Below are 22,878 nucleotides of genomic sequence, written 5' to 3' on the forward strand. Positions count from 1 at the left end.
CATCTGGCACTATACATAAGGTCAGAATGTGATTCACAATGATTTGTATTTGATGCATCAATATCATTGTCTTTCAGAGAAAACTGAGGTATTCCTGGAGATCTTTGGGAACAGTGAGGTCCGCAGTCAGACCGAGCAGATGCTCAGACACATGGCCAGGCAGCTTTCCTTGGGTGTTACAAACACACTAACAGGCCTTAACAACTCCTGCCTAGACACTACTCATCTTAGGGTGAGTCATGTGTTTGGATACTTTTGATACTTTGAAGTTGCATGACTCAAAATGTTTGCTTTCTTATTTTCTCACAATAAATAAAACTAAGGTTTTCTTTATTCTTTCATTGCACAGCTTATTCTTGGAAAAAAATTTAATCATCCTAGCATAATAGAAACAGTCCGGCCTATCTTACAAGGCTGTCTGTCTTACTACTGGGAATGAAAACCTACAATTTACATTAGCACTCTGATTTCATTTCAGTTTAAGGACCGTGATGATCTGGACAGGATATTCAAACAGTGGATACATCCACCCTCTCCATCACCTTCCATATCAAAGGCCTGGGATAGCCGGGTTAGGCAGCACCTGGGCACACGCTATGATTCTAGACTGGGATGCTTTGACTGGGATCTTATGATGAAGCTGCATCAGAGGCATGTGAGTGTTTCACCTCCATTGTAAAAAGTGTTTTAAAAGAGTTTTAAATCCATCCATTCAACTGCTTATTCGAGTCAGGATCATGTTGGGGGCTGGGGGGGGAGGGGTATGGCCTAGAGCCCATGCCAGGTAGCATTGGGCATTTGCCAAAGATACACCTTATTTATTGTTCACTTATTCATATACTGCACTTGTCTTGTCTTGTTTTGCATTGTCTTTTGTTTTATTGCAGTACCATTTGTCCTTTTGTCCCACCATTTGCCTGCGCCTTCCCCTGCAACTGTGGCATAAGAATATCACTGTCCCCTAAATATGACAAAAAACGTGAAATTTCAAACTTTAACTTTAGGGTAAGCCTTACTACATGTCGTTGGACTGCATGAGGAAAAGGAGTAACCAGAGGAGACCCATGGAACTCTGTACACACAGAGGCAGATACAAACCCTCCAGCTATGGAGGTGTCAGGCAATCTGCTAACACCATGCTGGCCTAAAACTAATTGTGTAGCATTAAATTGCTGATCATTTCTACAAACATAGTACTGAAAAATACTGATTGCCATTAGGGCAGCTGTGTTTCTGTGCATCCAGTGTTTTTGTATGAGCACCAATAATCTTTGTGTTTTTTCCTCTCTCAGTGTACAGTCATTAACAAGCAGCAGTATATCAGGTGGAGGGAGCGAGGTGTGGCTTTTGAGATGAGGGAGGGTCTTTACCAATCCACCAATCACAGTGTGCTTTCCACCCGCATACTCAATCACGTTAGTATTCACTTGTAACTTATATACTTAAATGATTATTCATACAGGCATGTAAATTGGTATGTATTTTTGTGTGAAACCCAGTTTCATGAGTGGTGCATTCTTGTACATTATGTAGGTTTTTTTTTTACTACAAATCTATCTCTAATAATTGAGTGTAATAAATACTTAACTAGGAATCTACAGACTAACTTGCTATTAATTTCGTCTTGTGTTTTATTTATACAGTATAACAATAGTTTCTTGCAATGAAACGGATACAGTTTGAGATATTGATAATAGTTTGGAGTAAGATGAATAAAACCGTATTTTAAACATGGTCATTGTTAAAAGGTGCAGTGATGTCATATAGTCATGGTGTGTTCGGTTGTTTGTTGTTTTTTCTATCAGAGGGGAGACAGAGTGGCAGTTCGAGGGTATTGGGGAGATATTGTTTCCAGCCCCTATCTCTCTTTCGGCATTGAAACGGACAACAAGACTCTCATGAAGACACAGAATGGGCAGCATACCAAGGTATAGTGCCCTTCCCTTTCCCTTTGTACAGAAAATAAAATGTATCCAGGATATTGTACAGCAGCATGATAGTTTAGATTAGTGGTCACTAATCCTGCTTCTGGAGATGTACCACTCTGCCAAGCTTAGGTGCAACCCTAATTTAACTCATCTGATACAGATAAATATTGGAGCCAACTATGTTGAAGCTAAGTTGGCTGTAATAGTGAGAAGCTACTGGAGTGTATCAGGTGTGAGAGAGGTTATGTGGCAGTTTGGGCGGAGCTTAAAGCTCTCTCCCATCTATGACGTCATAAGCGGGAGGTGGGTGTATCCTTTGTTCTGATTGGTCGGGGGGAGGGGGTTTTTGGCCAAATGGTATCATACATGCTTATGCCACGTGTTGCCGATAAGGGGTCGTATGGTTTGGGGGGGTTGTTAAACTTTAATAGAATAAAAATACATTACATGTATTTTATTAATGTGTTATTTTTAATTATGTTTTTAAGGAATAATAAAACATATAGCAGGATGAACGTAAGCTAGGGCAAAACTTTAGTGATACATTTAAAAGAAAGAAAAGCAGACGGAATTTAAACAAGTAGAGACATGTCCGAGCGAAACACTGACAAGATAAAACACCGTATTTTAAGCACAAATGACACAAGGCCCAAACTTTTAACTTTTAAACAAGCACAAAAGAGCAAATGCGAAACAAGCACAAACATTTTAAACCCATTACATTTAACCCACGTATTTAAAGAAGAACAAGAAAAACTTTTAGCGATATTTACCAGTGTTAGGTTGAAGAAAACATTTAACCAGCAAACATTTTAGCCCCGCAGCTCGACCGTGTCCTGCCCCCCAGTTCAAACTTGCGGGTCGAATGATTGCCCAGTGGGGGCAGCACGCGTCACGCAGGCGCCCTGACGCAGACACACGTTCAAAATGGCGACGGCGGAAATTGTAATCGCTAACCCATGGCCCTTAATTGTGTGAGCACGCCACCATCCTGACAGAATGCGCATTAACTCTATTTGTTAATCTGACTTATTTGTAAACAGTATAAATAATATATTTCTAAATTAAATAAATGTCGATTTGTAATAGCATTTTTAAATAGACAAAATGTATGCATATGTACCATGTTCACCAGGGTGGCCGAGTGGTTAAGGCGTTGGACTTAAGCTCCAATGGACGTATTTTCAGGGTAGTAGTGCCTTGCCGCTGGTAAAATGAGCGTACGGCATGACCCCAGAAGCGGTGGTGGTTAAAAGCCGGCCTGCCACTAGTTTTAAACTAGAAATAATTCTCTTTAACATGAACGTGCTGTTTTAACACAATGTTTAATACAATGTAGGCTATGTGAACAGCCTAGACCTAGATGCATTTACTTGTATTTTGTTAGTTTTATTTTAAACAAGATGCCCGATTTTATTTAAATACATTTAACCCCTTGGGACCGGCGATCCCGCCGGCGGGATCTGACAGAAATTTCGCAAAACCGTTTAAATAACTCCGCGAGTTTTTGTCATATACACATTTTAAAAATACTCTCAGAAACCTTGGACGGTCTACTTTTCAAATATATATAGGTAGAAACTAAGTATATTTTTACAGCTTCGTGATACGAATTGAAAGAACAAGAGTGACTGACTTAAGCGTCTGCGTCTTGAAGCGGCTCTGATCGCCCACCCACTTGCAAATCGCGCTATTCGCATGATAATAACATGATAATCCGACAGTTAGTATTGGGTAAAGAAATATGTGAATACGCCCATTGTGACCGAAATAAACAAGAGCACATGTCTGGGTAGTGTTTACACTGATCGGCTACAATATAGCACACGGATACGTCTCTGCCGCTGAAGCTTTGCGCCAGTGTTGCCACTTTCAGCAGCGAAGCTCATACCTGTGTTCATAGCTCAGTGGGCTAAGCCTGTGTGCCTGCAATCACGTGGTCGCCGATTCAAACGCAGCGTATTTAGAACGTGAATAGCGATCTTCCGCTGAGAGCGGTCCTACACGCTCCCGACGCAAGTAAAACAAAGAAAGATGACACGATTTGCTTTTTTGCCTATTTAACCTAATTTTAAAAACTTTAATACTTCTGACAATGGAAGTTTTGAAAAGAAGACAGATAATGGATTTAGTGAGTGTTTTTTTCATGATTCTACATAATGATTTCAGCGAGATATAAACTGAAATACACGAGAAAGATACGCGGTCGATGATGCCCTCGTCCCCAGAGCGTCAATAATAGTCACTGCATCATATTTATCGCTTTCTATATTTATATAGTCACAGTTTTTCATTTTTCATTCCATCTATCAATAAACTGTGAAAGGGATTTTATTGTTGCTACTTTTCTTGCGTTTCAAACTGCCTTTCCAAAGTGATGGGTGTGGGGTGCAGTGACATTCCAGACTGATGGGCCATTGACAGTATGCAAACTACTACAGGTGTGAGGACACCTATCTCATCAATATTCATTGTGAAGACCACTGACTTTGAGAAAAAGAGTGTCACTCCAAAGTTCTAACACTTTAGTAATCAAACCATATAAAATTTCTGAATGTCACTTTCACCTATGTGTAGCCAACCCCTGTGTCTATAAGCTTCAGAGCTCAAAAGTCTTACCTAGAAATGTCTATAATGTGATTTTTTACAATTTCTCAGCATGTCTGAAAATAGGTTTTTGAAAAGTATATGTTTAAAGTTGATTTTAACAAAAAATAGAATAATAACATTCTAAGAGGTCTCAGATTATTGGTGCTGAGTTTGTGCTGAATAAAAGCAAATGTATCACTTTGGGATAAATGTTTTTTAGATAGGTGAAATATTTTAAAATGTCAAGGCATGTCAGACTACCTCGAAAGGCCCCAGGGGGTTAATAGTTGTAGGAACTGGTGAACGGTATTTAGCAACATACCATGTTAGAATAATGCAATGGGTATATTATTTTTAAGGGCGAAAACATCAAACATGTCTGTCAAGCATATCACAGCGGCCATGCACGGAAGGCCCAGAAGCGGTGCCTTCCTTTCCATTGGATGGAAAGGAGATTCTGGTGCCAATGACGCTAATGGAGCAGAATGTGTTATCAGTGTTTTAGGCGCTGCTATCTGCTTATCTTTTAGTGCTACTCCTTCTTCCATCTGTCCAACTTTCCGCTATTCTTAGTGCACAACATTTCTAGTTTTAAATCACTCTGTAGCTTAAGAATGTTTGGCGTATGGAGGCTTCCTCCAAACCCATGTTTTCTTTTCCACCTTTTGTTACTCATAGTCCCTGCTCCTTCCACATATCCTTCCATAAACTTTTCATCTCCCTCTAAGGATGGCTGTTTACTTTGCCCCTTCCCCATCCTTTTACTTGTCGATTGTTATTACTACAAGGGTCCTGAGCAGAAATTCTCTGGCACGAGATTAGGGAGAGGACATTAACATGGCCTTCTACTGCACACTATCTGTGCAGCGGTGTCAGTTTTCAGGGATGAAACCCGTCCATGATCTCCCAATCGCCAGTACGTCTTTCTTCTCAGGCAAAGAAACAACAGGACTGGTAGAATCAGCCTAGGATTCTATAAATCACTTAGTCCTCCACATTCACACAAACATTCATACCCGGTTGATTACGGCCAACTCTAGCCTTTGTCAATTAACAGGTCAATTAAATTCTAATTCAACTATTTCCTTTCGGCAAAATATAACCAAATTTAGATTATTTCCTTTCGGCGAAATATAACCAAATTTAGATTATTTCCTTTCGGCGAAATATAACCAAATTTAGACTATTTCCTTTCAGCGAAATATAACCAAACTATTTCCTTTCGGCGAAATATAACCAAACGTCTCACCTCTGGGGTCAGTCACGACGATCGGGGTTCGTCAGGCATCACCAGGCGTCGAGCGCAGTTCGAACCACCGGCCTGGTCACGAATTCTCACGTTCCAGGACTTTCTCGACCCGTCTTAGACCAGCGGCTGTCGACAGACTTCTGTGTCGCTCCTCTCGGCGCCCCGGTGATGTCCTCAGGATTCCCGACCCTCACGGATCACTGGTTTATGGATCCGGCTCGAAGGACCAAGTTTTATGTCGGAGAGAGTGATCAGCCCCCCCCCCGGCTGCTGGCCCACAGAGTATGAGACATGCGCTGTTTTACTTGCAAGGGTGCACACCGCAGTGTAGCTACAAGGGTGTGGCACCACGAGAGGGTTTATTTATACTTTAAGGTGATCAGGTTACATTGTGGGTGTGAACAACATTTCGAGTGGGATAGAATGGGATGTGGAAGTGGGAGTGGAAATAGGAACAACAGAACGTACAGCAGAGGTGGGCTCGTCTGCTGCACGTGATAGAAAATTACTGTTAAGCACTTACACAGTTGCCATATAAAACAAGTTATACATTCATAAGAATACACATGAGTGATAATATATAAACAATTCCAACCCAATGTCACGTTCGGGCTCGGGCGAGCAGGGAAGCAGGCGAGAGCAGCCAGGTAGTCAGGTAAACGTGGGTTTATTGCACGACAGACGGACATCGACGGACAATACAATGACGGATCTGGCATACATGGGGAGATGCGGACTCATATACACAGGACAAGGCAAAAGAAACAGGAAACAGCTGGGCACAATCGGGGAAGCACACGTGGATAATGAGGGGGCGTGGCACACACTAGGAGCGGACGGAGCGGGGCGTGACATAACCCCCCCCAAAATGCGCGCACACCGGGCGCGCCCGAGAGGAGGCGACGGACGGGACGAAACCGGGGAACAGGACCTGGAAGACAAAAAGCAAAACATCAACGAGGGACAGGGAACAGGACAGAGACACAAAACAAGAACAAGGACCAAAAGAAAGACAGGACCTGACAGGACGGGGAACACAGACAGACAGACCAAGAAGGGAGACACAGAAGGGGAGAAAGGTGGAACAAAAGGGCCAGGAGTGAACGGAGGAGGAACAAAGGGACGAGGAGCAGAGACAGGCGGGACAAAGGGAAAGGGAGGAGGAAAAAGGGGAGCCCGAGGGAGCCCAGGCGGGTGACGGGCAGCGGCCGGAGGGGCCGCAGGGGAGAGGGAGGAGAGAGCAGGAGGGGACCACCCAGGGGCCAAGGGAAAGGGACGAGGGAGTGACGGAGGGGACACGGAGGGAGCAGGAGGGAACACCAGTGCAGGCAGGAGGGGGAAGCTGCGGCAGGCGGAGGCGCCGTCCGACGCTCAGCCGGAGCAGGGGGGCCCGGAGGCGGCCGACACGGAGCCGGAGGCGGGACCGAGGACCGGCACCGAGGATCCAGGGGGGGACCCGGAGGAGACCGCTGACCCCGAGCCGGAGGACCCGCAGGCAGCCACCGAGCCACAGCCAGGGGCCGAACGGGCGAGCCAGGGGGCAGGGCGGGCGGGACCAGGGCCCGACGCCTATGTCCCCGTCCCTTGCGGGACACTGAAAGGCGGGGTCCTGGGGGGCGTCAGCCTTGCCGGGGTAAGGGCGAGGGAGTCAGGGCCTCCAATGAGGCAACAGGTGGGGCAGCCGGAGCCTCGGGCGTGGCCACAGGCGGGGCAGCCAGAGCCGCGGGCGTGGCCGCAGGCGGGGCAGCCAGAGCCGCGGGCGTGGCCGCAGGCGGGGCAGCCAGAGCCGCGGGCGTGGCCGCAGGTGGGGCAACCAGAGCCGCGGGCGTGACGGGAGGGGCGGCCTCAGGCAGGGCCGTGGGCAGGACGGGAGAGGCGGCCTCAGGCAGGGCCGCGGGCAGGACGGGAGAGGCGGCCTCAGGCAGGGCCACGGGCAGGACGGGAGAGGCGGCCTCAGGCAGGGCCACCGTTACTTGGCCGACAGGGGGCACCGTGGGGGGCGCCGCAGTCACTTGGCCAGCAGGGGGCGCCTTGGCAGGCACCTCGGGCATGTGACCAGCAGGGGGCGCCTCGGCGGGCACCGCCGTTACTTGATCAGCAGGGGGTGCCTCGGCGTGCACCTCCGTCGTGCGGCCAGTAGGGGGCGCCTCGGCGGGCACCTTAGGCGTGTGGCCAGCAGGGGGCGCCGCGGCGGGTGCCACCATCACGCGGCCAGCAGGGGGCGCATCCGCGGCCACCTCTGGCAGTGCCGCAGACAGAGTGGTGGCAGCTGCAGGGACTGCAGGCAGGACAGGCGGGTCAAGCAGGACAGGCGGGTCAGGCAGGATAGGCGGGTCAGGCGGTACTGCTGGCATCGCGGCAGCTGCAGCAGACGGTGCTGCAGGCAGATCGGCGGCAGCAGCAACAGGCGGTGCTGCAGGCAGATCGGCGGCAGCAGCAACAGCAGGTAGTGCCGCGGGCAGAGCGTATTCCACCTTGTCCCAGGCGCGCCGGCCGGTAGTTATAAGCCTCCATCGGAGGTGGCTTCTCCGGATGGGAGCTGGCCAGGCGGGTAGTGGTGGTGTCGTCCCAGGCAGGGAGCAGAGAGCAGGCTCCTAGGTAGAGCGTTGGAGCTGCTTCCGCCAGCTCTCTGCTCCGCCTCTCTCGGCTGCTCATTAGGTGCTGGCTCAGGCGGCGAAGGCATTTCCGTGCCCTCGTCAGCGGGTATTCCTGCCCAGCTGGGCGCTCCCTCCCGAGCAGGTCCGTACCCTGGTTAGCCATCTCCAGGGCTATAGGGTCCTCCTGGACCTCGGGCTGGGATTGCCAGTACACAAAGTCTTGCAGCAGCCCGAGCCGGTGGTGCTCGGACTGCTGCTTTGTGCTTTCGAGGAGATCCGTCATTCTGTCACGTTCGGGCTCGGGCAAGCAGGGAAGCAGGCGAGAGCAGCCAGGTAGTCAGGTAAACGTGGGTTTATTGCACGACAGATGGACATCGACGGACAATACAATGACGGATCTGGCATAAATGGGGAGACGCGGACTCATATACAAAGGACAAGGCAAAAGAAACAGGAAACAGCTGGGCACAATCGGGGAAGCACACGTGGATAATGAGGGGGCGTGGCACACACTAGGAGCGGACGGAGCGGGGCGTGACACCCAACATATAGTGCGTAAAATAAACACGTTCAAGTGCATGTTAGCAATAATGACACAATGTTTTCATGACTCAACTCATTTTATTTAGAAAGCATATAAAAATGATCAGCCAATCACATTTCGATAGACGTTTACACACCAGCAATAGTCTGCTCGCATGTGTACAAATTACAGAAATCATTAAATGCCTCATCTACAGCATACTCACAATCACCCTCTTCAACTATGCGTTTCAGCTCGCGCAATTTGGCCCGTACATTAATTTGTCCTTTAAGTTCAGAAACTAACACATCGATTGATGCATGTATTTTTACAGGAGCGGTGTGAGGGTGAAACATGGCGACAGCTTTTGTGATAATATGTTTAAGCCGTGGCCTATACAGCTTTTTGAACAGCTTTTCAAAATTATATAGCATTATTCTGCCAAATATTTAAAAATGTTTCGGTGTATGTTGATATATATACCACTTACCCCCATGTTTAATGGCTTGTGAGCGGATGACCATAAAATGCTTTTGATGTATGTTGATACATGCCGCTCACTAGTTCCTACCGTTCTTGTTGCCTAATTGATTTAAAATTTCGCTATAACAAAACGATCCTTATGCATTTTAAGAAAAACGTAAACTATATATATATATATATATATATATATATATAGTTAACGTAACTATATATATATATGTACACTCACCTAAAGGATTATTAGGAACACCATACTAATACGGTGTTTGACCCCCTTTCGCATTCAGAACTGCCTTAATTCTACGTGGCATTGATTCAACAAGGTGCTGAAAGCATTCTTTAGAAATGTTGGCCCATATTGATAGGATAGCATCTTGCAGTTGATGGAGATTTGTGGGATGCACATCCAGGGCACGAAGCTCCCGTTCCACCACATCCCAAAGATGCTCTATTGGGTTGAGATCTGGTGACTGTGGGGGCCATTTCAGTACAGTGAACTCATTGTCATGTTCAAGAAACCAATTTGAAATGATTCGAGCTTTGTGACATGGTGCATTATCCTGCTGAAAGTAGCCATCAGAGGATGGGTACATGGTGGTCATAAAGGGATGGACATGGTCAGAAACAATGCTCAGGTAGGCCGTGGCATTTAAACAATGCCCAATTGGCACTAAGGGGCCTAAAGTGTGCCAAGAAAACATCCCCCACACCATTACACCACCACCACCAGCCTGCAGTGGTAACAAGGCATGATGGATCCATGTTCAGCAAACCTGAATAGGAAATGTGGGTACAGAAAATGGATGGATGGATGACTGGATGATATTGCTGTATACAGATGTTTGGAGCAATGCAAACCTGGCCAATACAATAATGAAAAATAATATGAATTTAATAAATTTAAATTTCTTCATTTGGCAGGTACTTTTATTCAAAGTGATTTACAGCATGCCAAGTTTCCCACGTGGCAGGAGAGAATTGGCCCAGTGAACCAGCAATGGAAATAATAATACTAATACTACTACTAATAATAATAATACAGTGGTACCTTGGTTCTCGAACTCACTAGAACTCGAATTTCTTGAAAGTCGAACAAACCAGTTTGACCTAGAACTCGATCTGAATATCAGAAGTCGAACCGTGAACACTGACCTAATATAAATTGTACGCGCCAGGAAATGAGTCATACTACAATGCAATTCTTACTTGAATGCCTTCTTCACAGACTGGACGATTAACCAAATAAAGCAGCGCAACATTACAGTAACTAACAATAAATAAACCACTAACTTACGTGTACTATTAGAGCATTTACCAGGTAAATTAACTGAAAACCAGTTCTCACTGCTTTACGTGATATTCGGGAGAAATAGCAGATTACGCATCGGAACTACCTGGGATACAAAGTCATGCGTGTAACTAAACTCTTCAGCCAATAAGGGCAAAGGTGTGTCATCACGGAGGCGGTTCCAGTTTGTGCAGCCGGGTGAGAGGTCGCAATGCATCTAACCGTAATGCATTGCGTCAGGATCAGAATGCGTTGCTTTAAGCCAGCTATAAGAAGTCGAACCCACCCAATGACCGGACTGGGGAAACAAACTGAAACGCAGACTTAATATAGAGGACTAATGACAACAACCAGAAACAGCTGATCACATGGGGATCCCACACGAGGTTAACGAGGGGGCGTGGCACTCGGAAGGAGTGGACGATCGGGGCAGGACAGGGGTAATGTTGGGATAAGATCTTTATCGTTTTGGAAGCCATTAAGAAAAAAATGCTCTTCTTGTTTTACCCTGTTCATTTTGTGTTTAAATTAGTGCTGGGCAACGATTAAAATCTTTAATTGTGATTAATCGCATGATTTGTCTGATTAATCGTGATTAATCGCAATGTTATGCGCAAAATTTAATAATGAATTCAAAAGTAGTGTTTTGTGCACTTTATTTTAACCTTCTGGGGTCAGCGGTCCCGCCTGACAGAAATTTCGCCAAATCATTTAAATAACACTGCGAGTTTTTGTCATATACACATTTAAAAAACACCCTCAGAAACCTTGGACGGTCTACTTTTCAAATATATATAGGTAGAAATTGTTGCCATTTTCAGCAGCGATTCTTGTACCTGTGTCCATGGCTCAGTGTGCTAAGCCTGTCTGCCTGTAATCACAAGATCGCCAGTTCAAACCCATCCTATTTAGAACGTGAATAGCGATCTTCAGCTGAGAGCAGTCCTATACACTCCTGATGCAAGTAAGACAAAGAAAGGTGATACAGTTTTTGCCTATTTAACCTAATTTAAAAAACTTTAATACTTCCAACAATGGAAGTTTTGAAAAGATGACCGATTACAGATTTACAGATTTAGTCAGTGTTTTTTTCACGATTCTACATAATGATTTCCTCCGGCTCGGGGCTCGGGGATATAAACTGAAAATACACAAGAAAGATACGCGGTTGACGATGCCCTCGTCCCGAGTGTTAATAATAGTCACTGCATCATATTTATCGCTTTCTATATTTATATGGTCACAGTTTCATTTTTCATTCCATCTACCAATAAACTGTGAAAGGGATTTTATTGTTGCTACTTTCTTGCGTTTCAATCAATATTCATTGTGAAAGCCACTGACTTTGAGGAAAAAGAGTGTCACTCCAAAATTCTAACACTTTAGTAACCAAACCACATAAAATTTCAGAATGTCTCTTTCACCTGTGTGTAGCCAACCCCTGTGTCTAAGCTTCAGAGCTCAAAAGTCTTACCTAGAAATGTCTATAATGTGATTTTTTACAATTTCTCAGCATGTCTGAAAATAGGTTTTTGAAAAGTATATGTTTAAAGATTTTTATAAAAAATAGAATACTAACATTTTAAGTGGTCTCAGATTATTGGTGCTGAGTTTGTGCTGAATAAAAGCACAAGTGTTAGCCCCACCCCAAATGCTCTCATTGATTGAAACGTGTGATGAAGCCCATTCCAAGCCAGTACTGATCAACATCCCTCCCCTCCTGTGACCCATGGTTTGTAGGTGTATTCAGAGCAGAGCATGTGAGCGGAGTGGAGCGGTGAGAATTTCCGCTCCTCGCTCACGAGGCTGTTGGCTCCGCCCGCTCCTCCGCTCTAATTCGCACTAAGCCGCTCCGCTCAACACCGCTCCTCGCTCCACTAAAATTTCCTCCCGCTCCAGTCAAATCGCTCCACGCTCGCTCCAATTTAAAAGAGGGACAAATAATCTGCATGCCTTACAAAAGTCACCTTAAACCAAAGCTTTATGTCATAAAGAAATATGAGCAACGGCAACATTGCCAGTCAGAACAGAAAATATTTATTTTTAAGCAACATATAGACAACAACAGACAGGTTTGGCAATGGCATTCCACGCAAAAATAGGCTTAAAAATAAAGGAATCAGTGGGCTTAATAGCCTAAATATACATGCACGTTTTAAATTTCTCAATTTTTTTCTGTTGATGCTGCTGCTGCGTCTCTATAAAATAAAATTTCACTGACAGCGTTACGTGAAATTTAAAAAATCCTATTAGACCTACTTTGAATGACAAAATGAATTTATTTGATTGCCGATCTTTACTTTATAGGCATTTATACTTTAATTTACTATAGACTTGATATGCTACAACCATATAAAACTTGCACGCGTTTTGCTCTGGCTTCCGCCTGTTCGCGTAGCACACTCATGTTTCTGAGAAAAGTGATTCCAAAGTGAATCTTTACTCACTGAAACAGTTTCACCACATTGTTGTTCTTGCTGTACATTATTGTCATCTATACGTTTGATAAGAATAGTACACTTGTATGATTTATCAGTTTCCTTTGTGAAATACTTTGCGAATTCCATCTCGTTCCAATTTGTGTAACAGTCTTGATAATTGTACAGATGAATTCTGGGTAGATTTGGGCGCGCCTCAGAATCGTAGTGTGAGCGGTATCGGAGCAAAATTGTAGAGACAGAGCGACCGCTCCAGCCTTAATTAAAAAACCGCTTCGCGCTCTGACCAAATTCAGCCGGCTCCGCTCCTCGCTCACGCTCCGCTCCACTCCGCTCACATGCTCTGATTCAGAGCCAGCGAGCAACAGACTTTCAAAATAATACTACTACTGATATAATAAACTGCGTTAATTCGCGATAAAATAATTGTCGGCGTTAATAAAGTACTGCGTTAACGCGATAACACAAAACCCGAACAAGGACCAGAGGAAAGAGAGGACCCGACAGAGGACAGGGAAGGCAGACAGACAGACCAAGGAAAGAGGCAGAGAAGAGGAGACAGGCGGAACAAACGGGCCAGGAGAGAACGGAGGAGGAACAAAGGGACCAGGAGCAGAGACAGGCGGGACAAAGCGAAACGGAGGCGGAAACAGGGGAGCAGGAGGGAGCCCAGGCGGGCGACAGGCAGCGGCCGGAGGGGCCGCAGGGGAGAGGGAGAAGGGAGCAGGAGGGGACCACCCAGGGGCCAAGGGGACAGGACGAGGGAGTGACGGAGGGGACACGGAGGGAGCAGGAGGGAACACCGGTGCAGGCAGGCCAAAGGGGGAAGCCGCGGCAGGCGGAGGCACAGCCGAAGCCGGCGACGGCGCCGTCCGACGCCCAGCCGGAGCAGGGGGGCCCGGAGGCGGCCGACAAGGACCCGGAGGCGGGACCGAGGACCGGCACCGAGGATCCAGGGGGGGACCCGGAGGGGACCGCCGACCCCGAGCCGGAGGACCCGCAAGCAGCCACCGAGCCACAGCCAGGGGCCGACCGGGCGAGCCAGGGGGCAGGGCGGGCGGGACCCGGACCCGACGCCTATGTCCCCTTCCCTTACTGGACACCGACAGGCGGGGTCCTGGGGGGCGTCGGTCTGGTCGGGGCAAGGGTAAAGGAGTCATTAGGGAGGCCCCCACGGGTGGCAAGACAGGGGGCGTGGCCGCAGGCGGGGCAGCCAAAGCCGCGGGCGTGACCGCCGGCGGGGCAGCCAGAGCCACGGGCAAGACGAGAGAGGCGGCCTCAGACAGGGCCGCGGGCAGGACGGGCTGTTCAGGTGCCGGCAGGACAGGCGAGACCGGCAGTGTTGGCGCCGGCAGGACAGGCGAAACAAGCAGTTCCGGTGCCGGCAGGACAGGCGACACCAGCAGTGCAGGTGCCGGCAGGACAGACGAGACCGGCAGTCCAGGCGCCGGCAGGACAGGCGAGACCGGCAGTTCAGGCGCCGGCAGGACAGGCAAGACAGGCGGTTCAGGTGCCGGCAGGACAGGCGAAACCGGCAGTTCAGGAGCCGGCAGGACAGGCGAAACCGGCAGTTCAGGAGCCGGCAGGACAGGCGAAACCGGCAGTTCAGGAGCCGGCAGGACAGGCGAAACCGGCAGTTCAGGAGCCGGCAGGACAGGCGAAACAAGCAGTTTAGGCGGGAGCACCTCGGCGGGTACCTCTGGCGTGCTACCAGCAGGAGGCGCCTCGGCGGGCGCCGCCATCACGCGGCCAGCAGGGGGCGCCGTCGCGGGCGCCGCCATCACGCGGCCAGCAGGGGGCGGCGTCGCCATCACGCGGCCAGCAGGGGGCACCGCAGCGGGTGCCGCCAGCACGCGGCCATCAGAGGGCGCAGCCACCTCGGCCAGAGCGGCTGGCAAAGGGGCGACCGCAGCAGCAGGTGTAGCCGCTGTTTGGGCAGGCTTGTCAGGCAGGAAAGGTGGGTCAGGCGGTGCCGCGGGCAGATCGGCGGCAGCAGCAGGCCGGGCGGAGAGAGCAGGCTCCCAGGAAGAGTTCTGCTGCTTTTTCCTGCTGCTCTCGACCGTGCTTCTCCCTTCGCTCTGTGAGCCGGCGCATCAAGCGGCGGAGGTATTTCCGTGCCCTCTGGAGCGGATAGTCTTGTCCAGGCGGGCGCTCCTTTCGGAGCAGTTCCGTGCCCCGGTCGGCCAGCTCCACGGCCACCGGGTCCTCCTGGACCTCGGGCTCTGATCGCCACTGCACAAACTCTTGCAGCAGGCCGAGCCGGGTGTGCTCGGCCCGCTGCTTTGTGCTCTCGAGGAGACTCACCATTCTGTTACGATCGCGGGCAACGGAGCAGGAAAACAGGCGATCGGAGCCAGGAAGTCGGGTACCAATGGGGGTTTATTGGTAGAACAGGACTGGGGACGTACGATGAGCAACATTCAATGGTGAGTCTGGGGTACGGAGACGGAGACACGGACTAAATACACCAGACCAGGCAGACAAAACAGGAAACAGCAGGGCACAATCAGGAAACCACACGTGGAGAATGAGGGGGCGTGGCACACACTAGGAGCAGACGGAGCATGACGTAACACCCAGCACTAGTTTAAATGCTAAAAACAAAAAAGAAAAACATATTTAGGTGTAATTTTGGGGGGCCGGGAACCAATTAATTGGTTTTCCATTATTTCTTATGGGAAAAATTCGATCAGATCTCAAACTTTTTAGGATTCGATCCGGAGTCCGGAACGGATTAAGTTCGACAACCGAGGTACCACTATAGTAATATTTTTCCATATGAATATCCATTCACATTATTGGGACACATCAGCTCAAAATGTTCCAAAACATATAAGATTCTCCTCTTGTCTTTAGTCATTTTTCATAATGAATGGATGTTACATATTTTTATTTAATTGTCATTATTTTGTAGAAATCAGTTTTCACTTTGACACTTTTTTTGTCAAAAAAGTCAAATTATGTTGATCATGATTGATTTATAATAGCAATAAAAGGGTAAAACATCCAAGGGGGTAGATACTTTTTTATTGGCACTGTATGTAATACAAGCTATTTAGCAGTGTCTACAGGCGGAAGTCCAAAGGTTTCATCTTGATTTTATTAAAGTTTCAAAGAGTGGACAGGATTCGAAATCTCTGACACCTCTGGATGAATTGGATGTCATCAGTCACATGATATTGCATAAATGAAGCAAGCTCTGATTCCTAGCTTTGTGTTGCTGGGCTTCAATTTGGCAAGAAAACTCTCAATATTATCTGTCCCATCACTATTTTTCTCTACAGACAGCCCAGGATATCTCTTATCACAATGTCCAGGAGCTGTTACAGTCGTTTTCCAGCAGGGGTCTGTCATCTTCTCATGAAGAGATGCAGGAAGCAAATGCTCAAGACAGCCTACAAGTTCCCGCACCGTCTTTGTCTGAAGCCACTCAGAAGTCGCCTAATGGTGAGGCCAGTTGTTTTGATATGAGATTCTGCACTGAAACCACCATCTGCTTTATCAGCAAATAAAAATTTGTACAAACAACATTGAGCACAATTTGGTACTCATCTGGAGACCTTTACATTCTGTTGTTGATGTTAATGATAACATTAATAACTTGGTTGAATAGTAGAGATACTATATAGAGATTATAACAGTAGTGATTGTAAATACGATATCATTAACTTGGTGCATAAGGGCTGGTGATTATGATTTTCTACTTATATAGAGTACTTGATGATATAAATGAGATAAATGTAGCTGTAAGTACAGTAATTAACAGAAGTAATACACTCACCTAAAGGATTATTAGGAACACCATACTAATACGGTGTTTGACCCCCTTTCGCCTTCAGAACTACCTTAATTCTACGTGGCATTGATTCAACAAGGTGTTGAAAGCATTCTTTAGAAATGTTGGCCCATATTGATAGGATAGCATCTTGCAGTTGATGGAGATTTGTGGGATGCACATCCAGGGCACGAAGCTCCCGTTCCACCACATCCCAAAAATGCTCTATTGGGTTGAGATCTGGTGACTGTGGGGGCCATTGTAGTACAGTGAACTCATTGTCATGTTCAAGAAACCAATTTGAAATGATTCGAGCTTTGTGACATGGTGCATTATCCTGCTGGAAGTAGCCATCAGAGGATGGGTACATGGTGGTCATAAAGGGATGGACATGGTCAGAAACAATGCTCAGGTAGGCCGTGGCATTTAAACGATGCCCAATTGGCACTAAGGGGCCTAAAGTGTGCCAAGAAAACATCCCCCACACCATTACACCACCACCACCAGCCTGCACAGTGGTAACAAGGCATGATGGATCCATGTTCTCATTCTGTTTACGCCAAATTCTGACTCTACCATTTGAATGTCTCAACAGAAATCGAGACTCATCAGACCAGGCAACATTTTTCCAGTCTTCAACTGTCCAATTTTGGTGAGCTCGTGCAAATTGTAGCCTCTTTTTCCTATTTGTAGTGGAGATGAGTGGTACCCGGTGAGGTCTTCTGCTGTTGTAGCCCATCCGCCTCAAGGTTGTGCGTGTTGTGGCTTCACAAATGCTTTGCTGCATACCTCGGTTGTAACGAGTGGTTATTTCAGTCAAAGTTGCTCTTCTATCAGCTTGAATCAGTCGGCCCATTCTCCTCTGACCTCTAGCATCAACAAGGCATTTTCGCCCACAGGACTGCCACATACTGGATGTTTTTCCCTTTGCACACCATTCTTTGTAAACCCTAGAAATGGTTGTGCGTGAAAATCCCAGTAACTAAGCAGATTGTGAAATATTCAGACCGGCCCGTCTGGCACCAACAACCATGCCATGCTCAAAATTGCTTAAATCACCTTTCTTTCCCATTCTGACATTCAGTTTGGAGTTCAGGAGATTGTCTTGACCAGGACCACACCCCTAAACGCATTGAAGCAACTGCCATGTAATTGGTTGATTAGATAATTGCATTAATGAGAAATTGAACAGGTGTTCCTAATAATCATTTAGGTGAGTGTAGATGAGTAGTGGTAAGTTCCCATGTCATTTACCTGAGCAAACCTACTTATTGATTCATTAGAATCTTAATTACTAGTATGTTTTAGGTAGATGATGATTATGTACACTGTAAAAAATCTTATGTGCTATCTACTTAAAAAAAATATGGTAACAATATTGCACATATTATTTTTAAGCAGTTTTTAAGGCTTGATTTTTTTTAGAAGAATTTACTTGAATAAATCATGCAAAAAATCCTAAATTATTTAGCCAGACGCATATTATTTTTAAGTAGTATTTACGGCTTGATTTTTTTCCCTAGCAGAATCTACTTGAATAAATCATGTAAAACATCCTAAATTATTTAGCCAGACACATGATGATTTTAACATTATTAGTGGAATAATCGTTTTTAGTTTAAGCAGATAAAACAAAATGTACTCATATGTATTAAGGAAAATTACTTAATAATATAAAAAAACATTTTATAATGAAATGAATACATAATGCATTTTGGTGTTAAACATGCTTTTATTCCATGTTACACAGGTATCAAAATATTAACCACTTTGTAAAAGTGTATATAACATTTACAGCAGTTTTAAGAAAAAACAAAAACAATTTGAAACTGACAATTTATGTCATTGAAATCAACTGTTTAGCATCAAACCAGATAACCTGTTGTAGAACAAGCTGCAGAACAATCTCAAACCTCAACCTGTGCATTTTCACCAAAACTTGGTAACAATGGAATCACACAAGTTTGTTTTTGAGAGATTGTAATTTGGGGGAAAACCTGCAAACATCCAGTTCCAAGAAGAGCTTCTGAAAGGCCTCAAACGTGTTCCTCAGTTGTTTGGGATAGGTGAGGTTTAGTGCATATGTCAATCCAAGAAGAATTGCGCAGTCTCTAGTCAGATCTCCCAAGCCAGGCATGACTTGCACACCCTCCAAGACAATGCTAAAGTCCTCCTGGTCATCCTTCTTGCAGACAGCAATTTTCATTACATGCTGCAGTAGACCTTGCTGCACATCCTCATTTTCACACTGTAAAACAAACATAATATTTTATTATGAAGATCTCTTATTTATGCAGTTAATTTGTGTAAGATGTTCAAACAAGTTTTTCCTCATAAGAACTTAATGCAGATACATCAAGGAAGTACAGTAAACCATTTCTAGGTTCATATCTTTGTAACATTGTGAAACACTAACTCCCCAAAACTTGTTTCAGTGAACTGTGGAGACTGACACTACAACAAACTCAAGTATACTATGGCTAATGGCGGACAGGATGTTTTCAGAAATGTTGACAATGTTTAATTTATTTCATTTATATTGCTGACACTAGTGCAAGAATTTTTTTTACATGAGGAACATACTTATGTTTAAGATGTATTTCTGTTTTTGTAAAGGAAAACAAATGCTAAATGCAGTTTTCTGCAAACAATAAATATCTGAAATAGTTTTAGACACTTACATTGTACTCCTGGATGAGGTCTTCCTCCTTTTCACCCAAGTAATAGACCAAGCAACGGAGGACAACATCTCTTGTCTGTTCTATGTTTTGATGTGAGGTCTAAGGCACCAAAAGTGTAGAAATTAGTAATATAGTACCCAATAATAATGAAGCAAATATCAATCAAATAATGATAAAAAATACCAATTAAAATACCTGCTGTATGGCACCCATTTTTTTCTTCAAAATCTGTCCGAGTGCTCCTCCTTTGCAGGAAAATATTGTGAAAAGTTTAGGAGTGTAGTAATCCAACATCTTAATAAATGTTGGCTCAAGGTGCAGAGTAGTAATTCTCCTAAAGTCTTCATTAATCTAAAAAATGAAACACACAAATACTGATTATAATTATGTTCAGTTGACAACCACATTATTATCTGTGATGGTATTTAATGACAAAATGTAAAATCCCTACCTGGAGAATGTCAAACAGGGGTGCGTTTCTCGAAACCATCGTTGCTAACTACGTTAGCAACTTCCGTCGTTCGAACTATGTAAGTACGACGCAGGTGTTTCTCGAAACCATAGTTCAAACTACATAGGTAACGATACTGCGGACTTACGTGGTACGATGCATCGTTAATGCTAACTTCCGTCGTTGTTCGAGAAACGCACCCCAGAGCAGGCCAGCAATCTTTAAATTATGCAACAGTCGGGCACAATTCAACCACCTACGGAAGAGGATTAGGGCCACCATGAAAATATTATTTGAATTCTGACTTTAATCTCAGAATTCTGACTTTAATTTCAGAATTCTGACTTTTTTCTCAGAATTCTGACTTTAATGTCAGAATTCTGACTTTAATCTCAGAATTCTGACTTTTTTCTCAGAATTCTGACTTTAATCTCAGAATTCTGAGTTTAGAAAAAAAAGTAAGAATTCTGAGATTAAAGTCAGAATTCTGAGATTAAAGTCAGAATTCTGAGAAAAAAGTCAGAATTCTGAGAAAAAAGTCAGAATTCTGAGAAAAAAGTCAGAATTCTGAGATTAAAGTCAGAATTCTGAGAAAAAAGTCAGAATTCTGACTTTAATCTCAGAATTCTGACTTTAATGTCAGAATTCTGACTTTTTTCTCAGAATTCTGACTTTTTTCTCAGAATTCTGACTTTAATCTCAGAATTCTGAGTTTAGAAAAAAAAGTAAGAATTCTGAGATTAAAGTCAGAATTCTGAGAAAAAAGTCAGAATTCTGAGAAAAAAGTCAGAATTCTGAGATTAAAGTCAGAATTCTGAGATTAAAGTCAGAATTCTGAGATTAAAGTCAGAATTCTGAGATTAAAGTCAGAATTCTGAGAAAAAAGTCAGAATTCTGAGATTAAAGTCAGAATTCTGAGAAAAAAGTCAGAATTCTGACTTTAATCTCAGAATTCTGACTTTAATGTCAGAATTCTGACTTTTTTTTCTAAACTCAGAATTCTGAGATTAAAGTCAGAATTCTGAGAAAAAAAGTCAGAATTCTGAGATTAAAGTCAGAATTCTGAGATTAAAGTCAGAATTCTGAGAAAAAAGTCAGAATTCTGAGATTAAAGTCAGAATTCTGAGATTAAAGTCAGAATTCAAATAATATTTTCATGGTGGCCCTAATCCTCTTCCGTAACCACCTCATGTCTTCGGAGAGCAAAGGTTTTTGACATTTTGCGTGAAATGATTAAACGCTAATTTAATACATCTTTACAATTTGAAGCGAATATATAAACACATCAACACTCTTAAAAGTTTTTAAGTATAATCATAGAAACTGCCCCATCTATCAAGCTCGATGTATGGCCATAATTATTTTTGCTTTAGCGACCAACATGTCCATTCTAGCCTCAGCACGTGCATGTGAGGAGTTATGACTAATGAGCTCGAGTTCAGATTTTCACATCAAATAACATCGCATAATTGTAAACCTTTATTTTAAAACACCTGGTTCAACATAGTCACTGTTTCACATGCCAAAATGATCACTGTCGTTCAGATTCAAAAATCAGTGTAAAACAATTCCTGTACTAGCGTGAATAAGCGGTATCCTGAGGAGCTTATTTAAGAAATCAAAATAAAATGTAAAAAATAGTAAGGGGCTTAACTTACCTCTTAATATTTTACACTGATAGTCTGCTCCTTCAAAACGCCGTCTGATCACAGCCGTTGAGATTCAAATGAAGGTGACTCAATCAAACCCAGATAATTGGACCAATTCTCTTAAAATAAATATGAAGCCTTTTTTCCTCAAAATTTTAGCCTAAACGGTTCCTCAAATTAAGCCTAAAAATTGCACTCATTTCCTTAAAAAAATAGGTAAAATTTATTTCTTAATTTTATTAGTGAAATGTTCTCAATATATTATAAAAACACAGAAAACCTATTTTTTTTTATTAAATATGCACATTATTTTAAATGATTACATCAATTTATTTAATGAAAATTACAAGCCTCATGATTCATTTTTTACAGTGTACTCTATAAAATAATCGTTAACTAAATTTAAAGTTAACAGTGTTCAACAACTTGTTATGTACATAATCACTAATCACTTGGTTATAAATAAGACTTAGTGTGTGGTTAATTAGGTCTGGGTTAGTTCATGATTAATTAAGAGCATAATAGTATATGATTTGTTTTTTTTTTTTTTTTTGTTTGTTTTTTTTTATTGCCCACCACCACCCCCCCTCTTCGGAGGTACAACTTTATTTTACATTAAATTCAAGAGCAAAGACTGTGGCCGCTCCGAACTCACCAGTACCGTGGAGGAAAGGAAAAAAAAAAAAAAAACAGGGGGGATACAGAAACAACAATCGTAACGAGAACAGACATTAATCACCATGGGGAGAGAAAAGAAAAGAAAATAAAGGAAACAGGGGTATACAGAAAAAATAAAACTAATAATGTCGGTGGGATGGAGAAAATGAAGTGTAGGGGAATACAGAATACAAACAACCATAAGAAAAATAAATTGGACCTTATCTGCTTCCTGCTTTACTCTAGTTTTCCTTAGCAATTCCCGAGCTTGTAGTGTTTGGCCTAGGTCTAGAGACCAGTAATACTGCGGAACTGACGACCCATGGACTACTAGAGCATGCCTGTCTATTATTGCTTTCATGCCTGTGGTCGTGGCAACAATGCTTATGCCCATCTGGACCATAAGGTCTCTTCTTAGTAAATTTACTGGGCATGACGGGCTCACCAGAACTTGGACCTCACACTCTGTCCCTGTCTCTTCATCTCTTACCGTTATGGGATCAGTTAATCGATGGGTCTCAGATTGCCCTCCGGCCGTTCTCACATATACTGTTGAGGTAGAGAACGTTG

The 22,878-nt window shown here is 44.4% G+C and overlaps 1 protein-coding gene across 3 annotated transcripts in view; it reads left to right on the forward strand.

The window, feature by feature from the left end:
• The window catches only part of LOC111837266 (dynein axonemal assembly factor 3), a 32,608-nt gene that overhangs the window by 4,477 nt on the left and 5,253 nt on the right, over positions 1-22,878 (forward strand). For all 3 annotated transcript variants that reach the window (XM_072712666.1, XM_072712667.1, XM_072712665.1), the window contains exons 5-9: positions 78-232; positions 479-655; positions 1,293-1,415; positions 1,806-1,928; positions 16,380-16,542. In XM_072712666.1, coding sequence (XP_072568767.1) covers positions 78-232; positions 479-655; positions 1,293-1,415; positions 1,806-1,928; positions 16,380-16,542 — 741 coding nt within the window. The remainder of the gene's footprint in view (positions 1-77; positions 233-478; positions 656-1,292; positions 1,416-1,805; positions 1,929-16,379; positions 16,543-22,878) is intronic.

This window comes from Paramormyrops kingsleyae, chromosome 5 (genome assembly GCF_048594095.1).
Source record: "Paramormyrops kingsleyae isolate MSU_618 chromosome 5, PKINGS_0.4, whole genome shotgun sequence".
Lineage (NCBI taxonomy): Eukaryota > Metazoa > Chordata > Actinopteri > Osteoglossiformes > Mormyridae > Paramormyrops > Paramormyrops kingsleyae.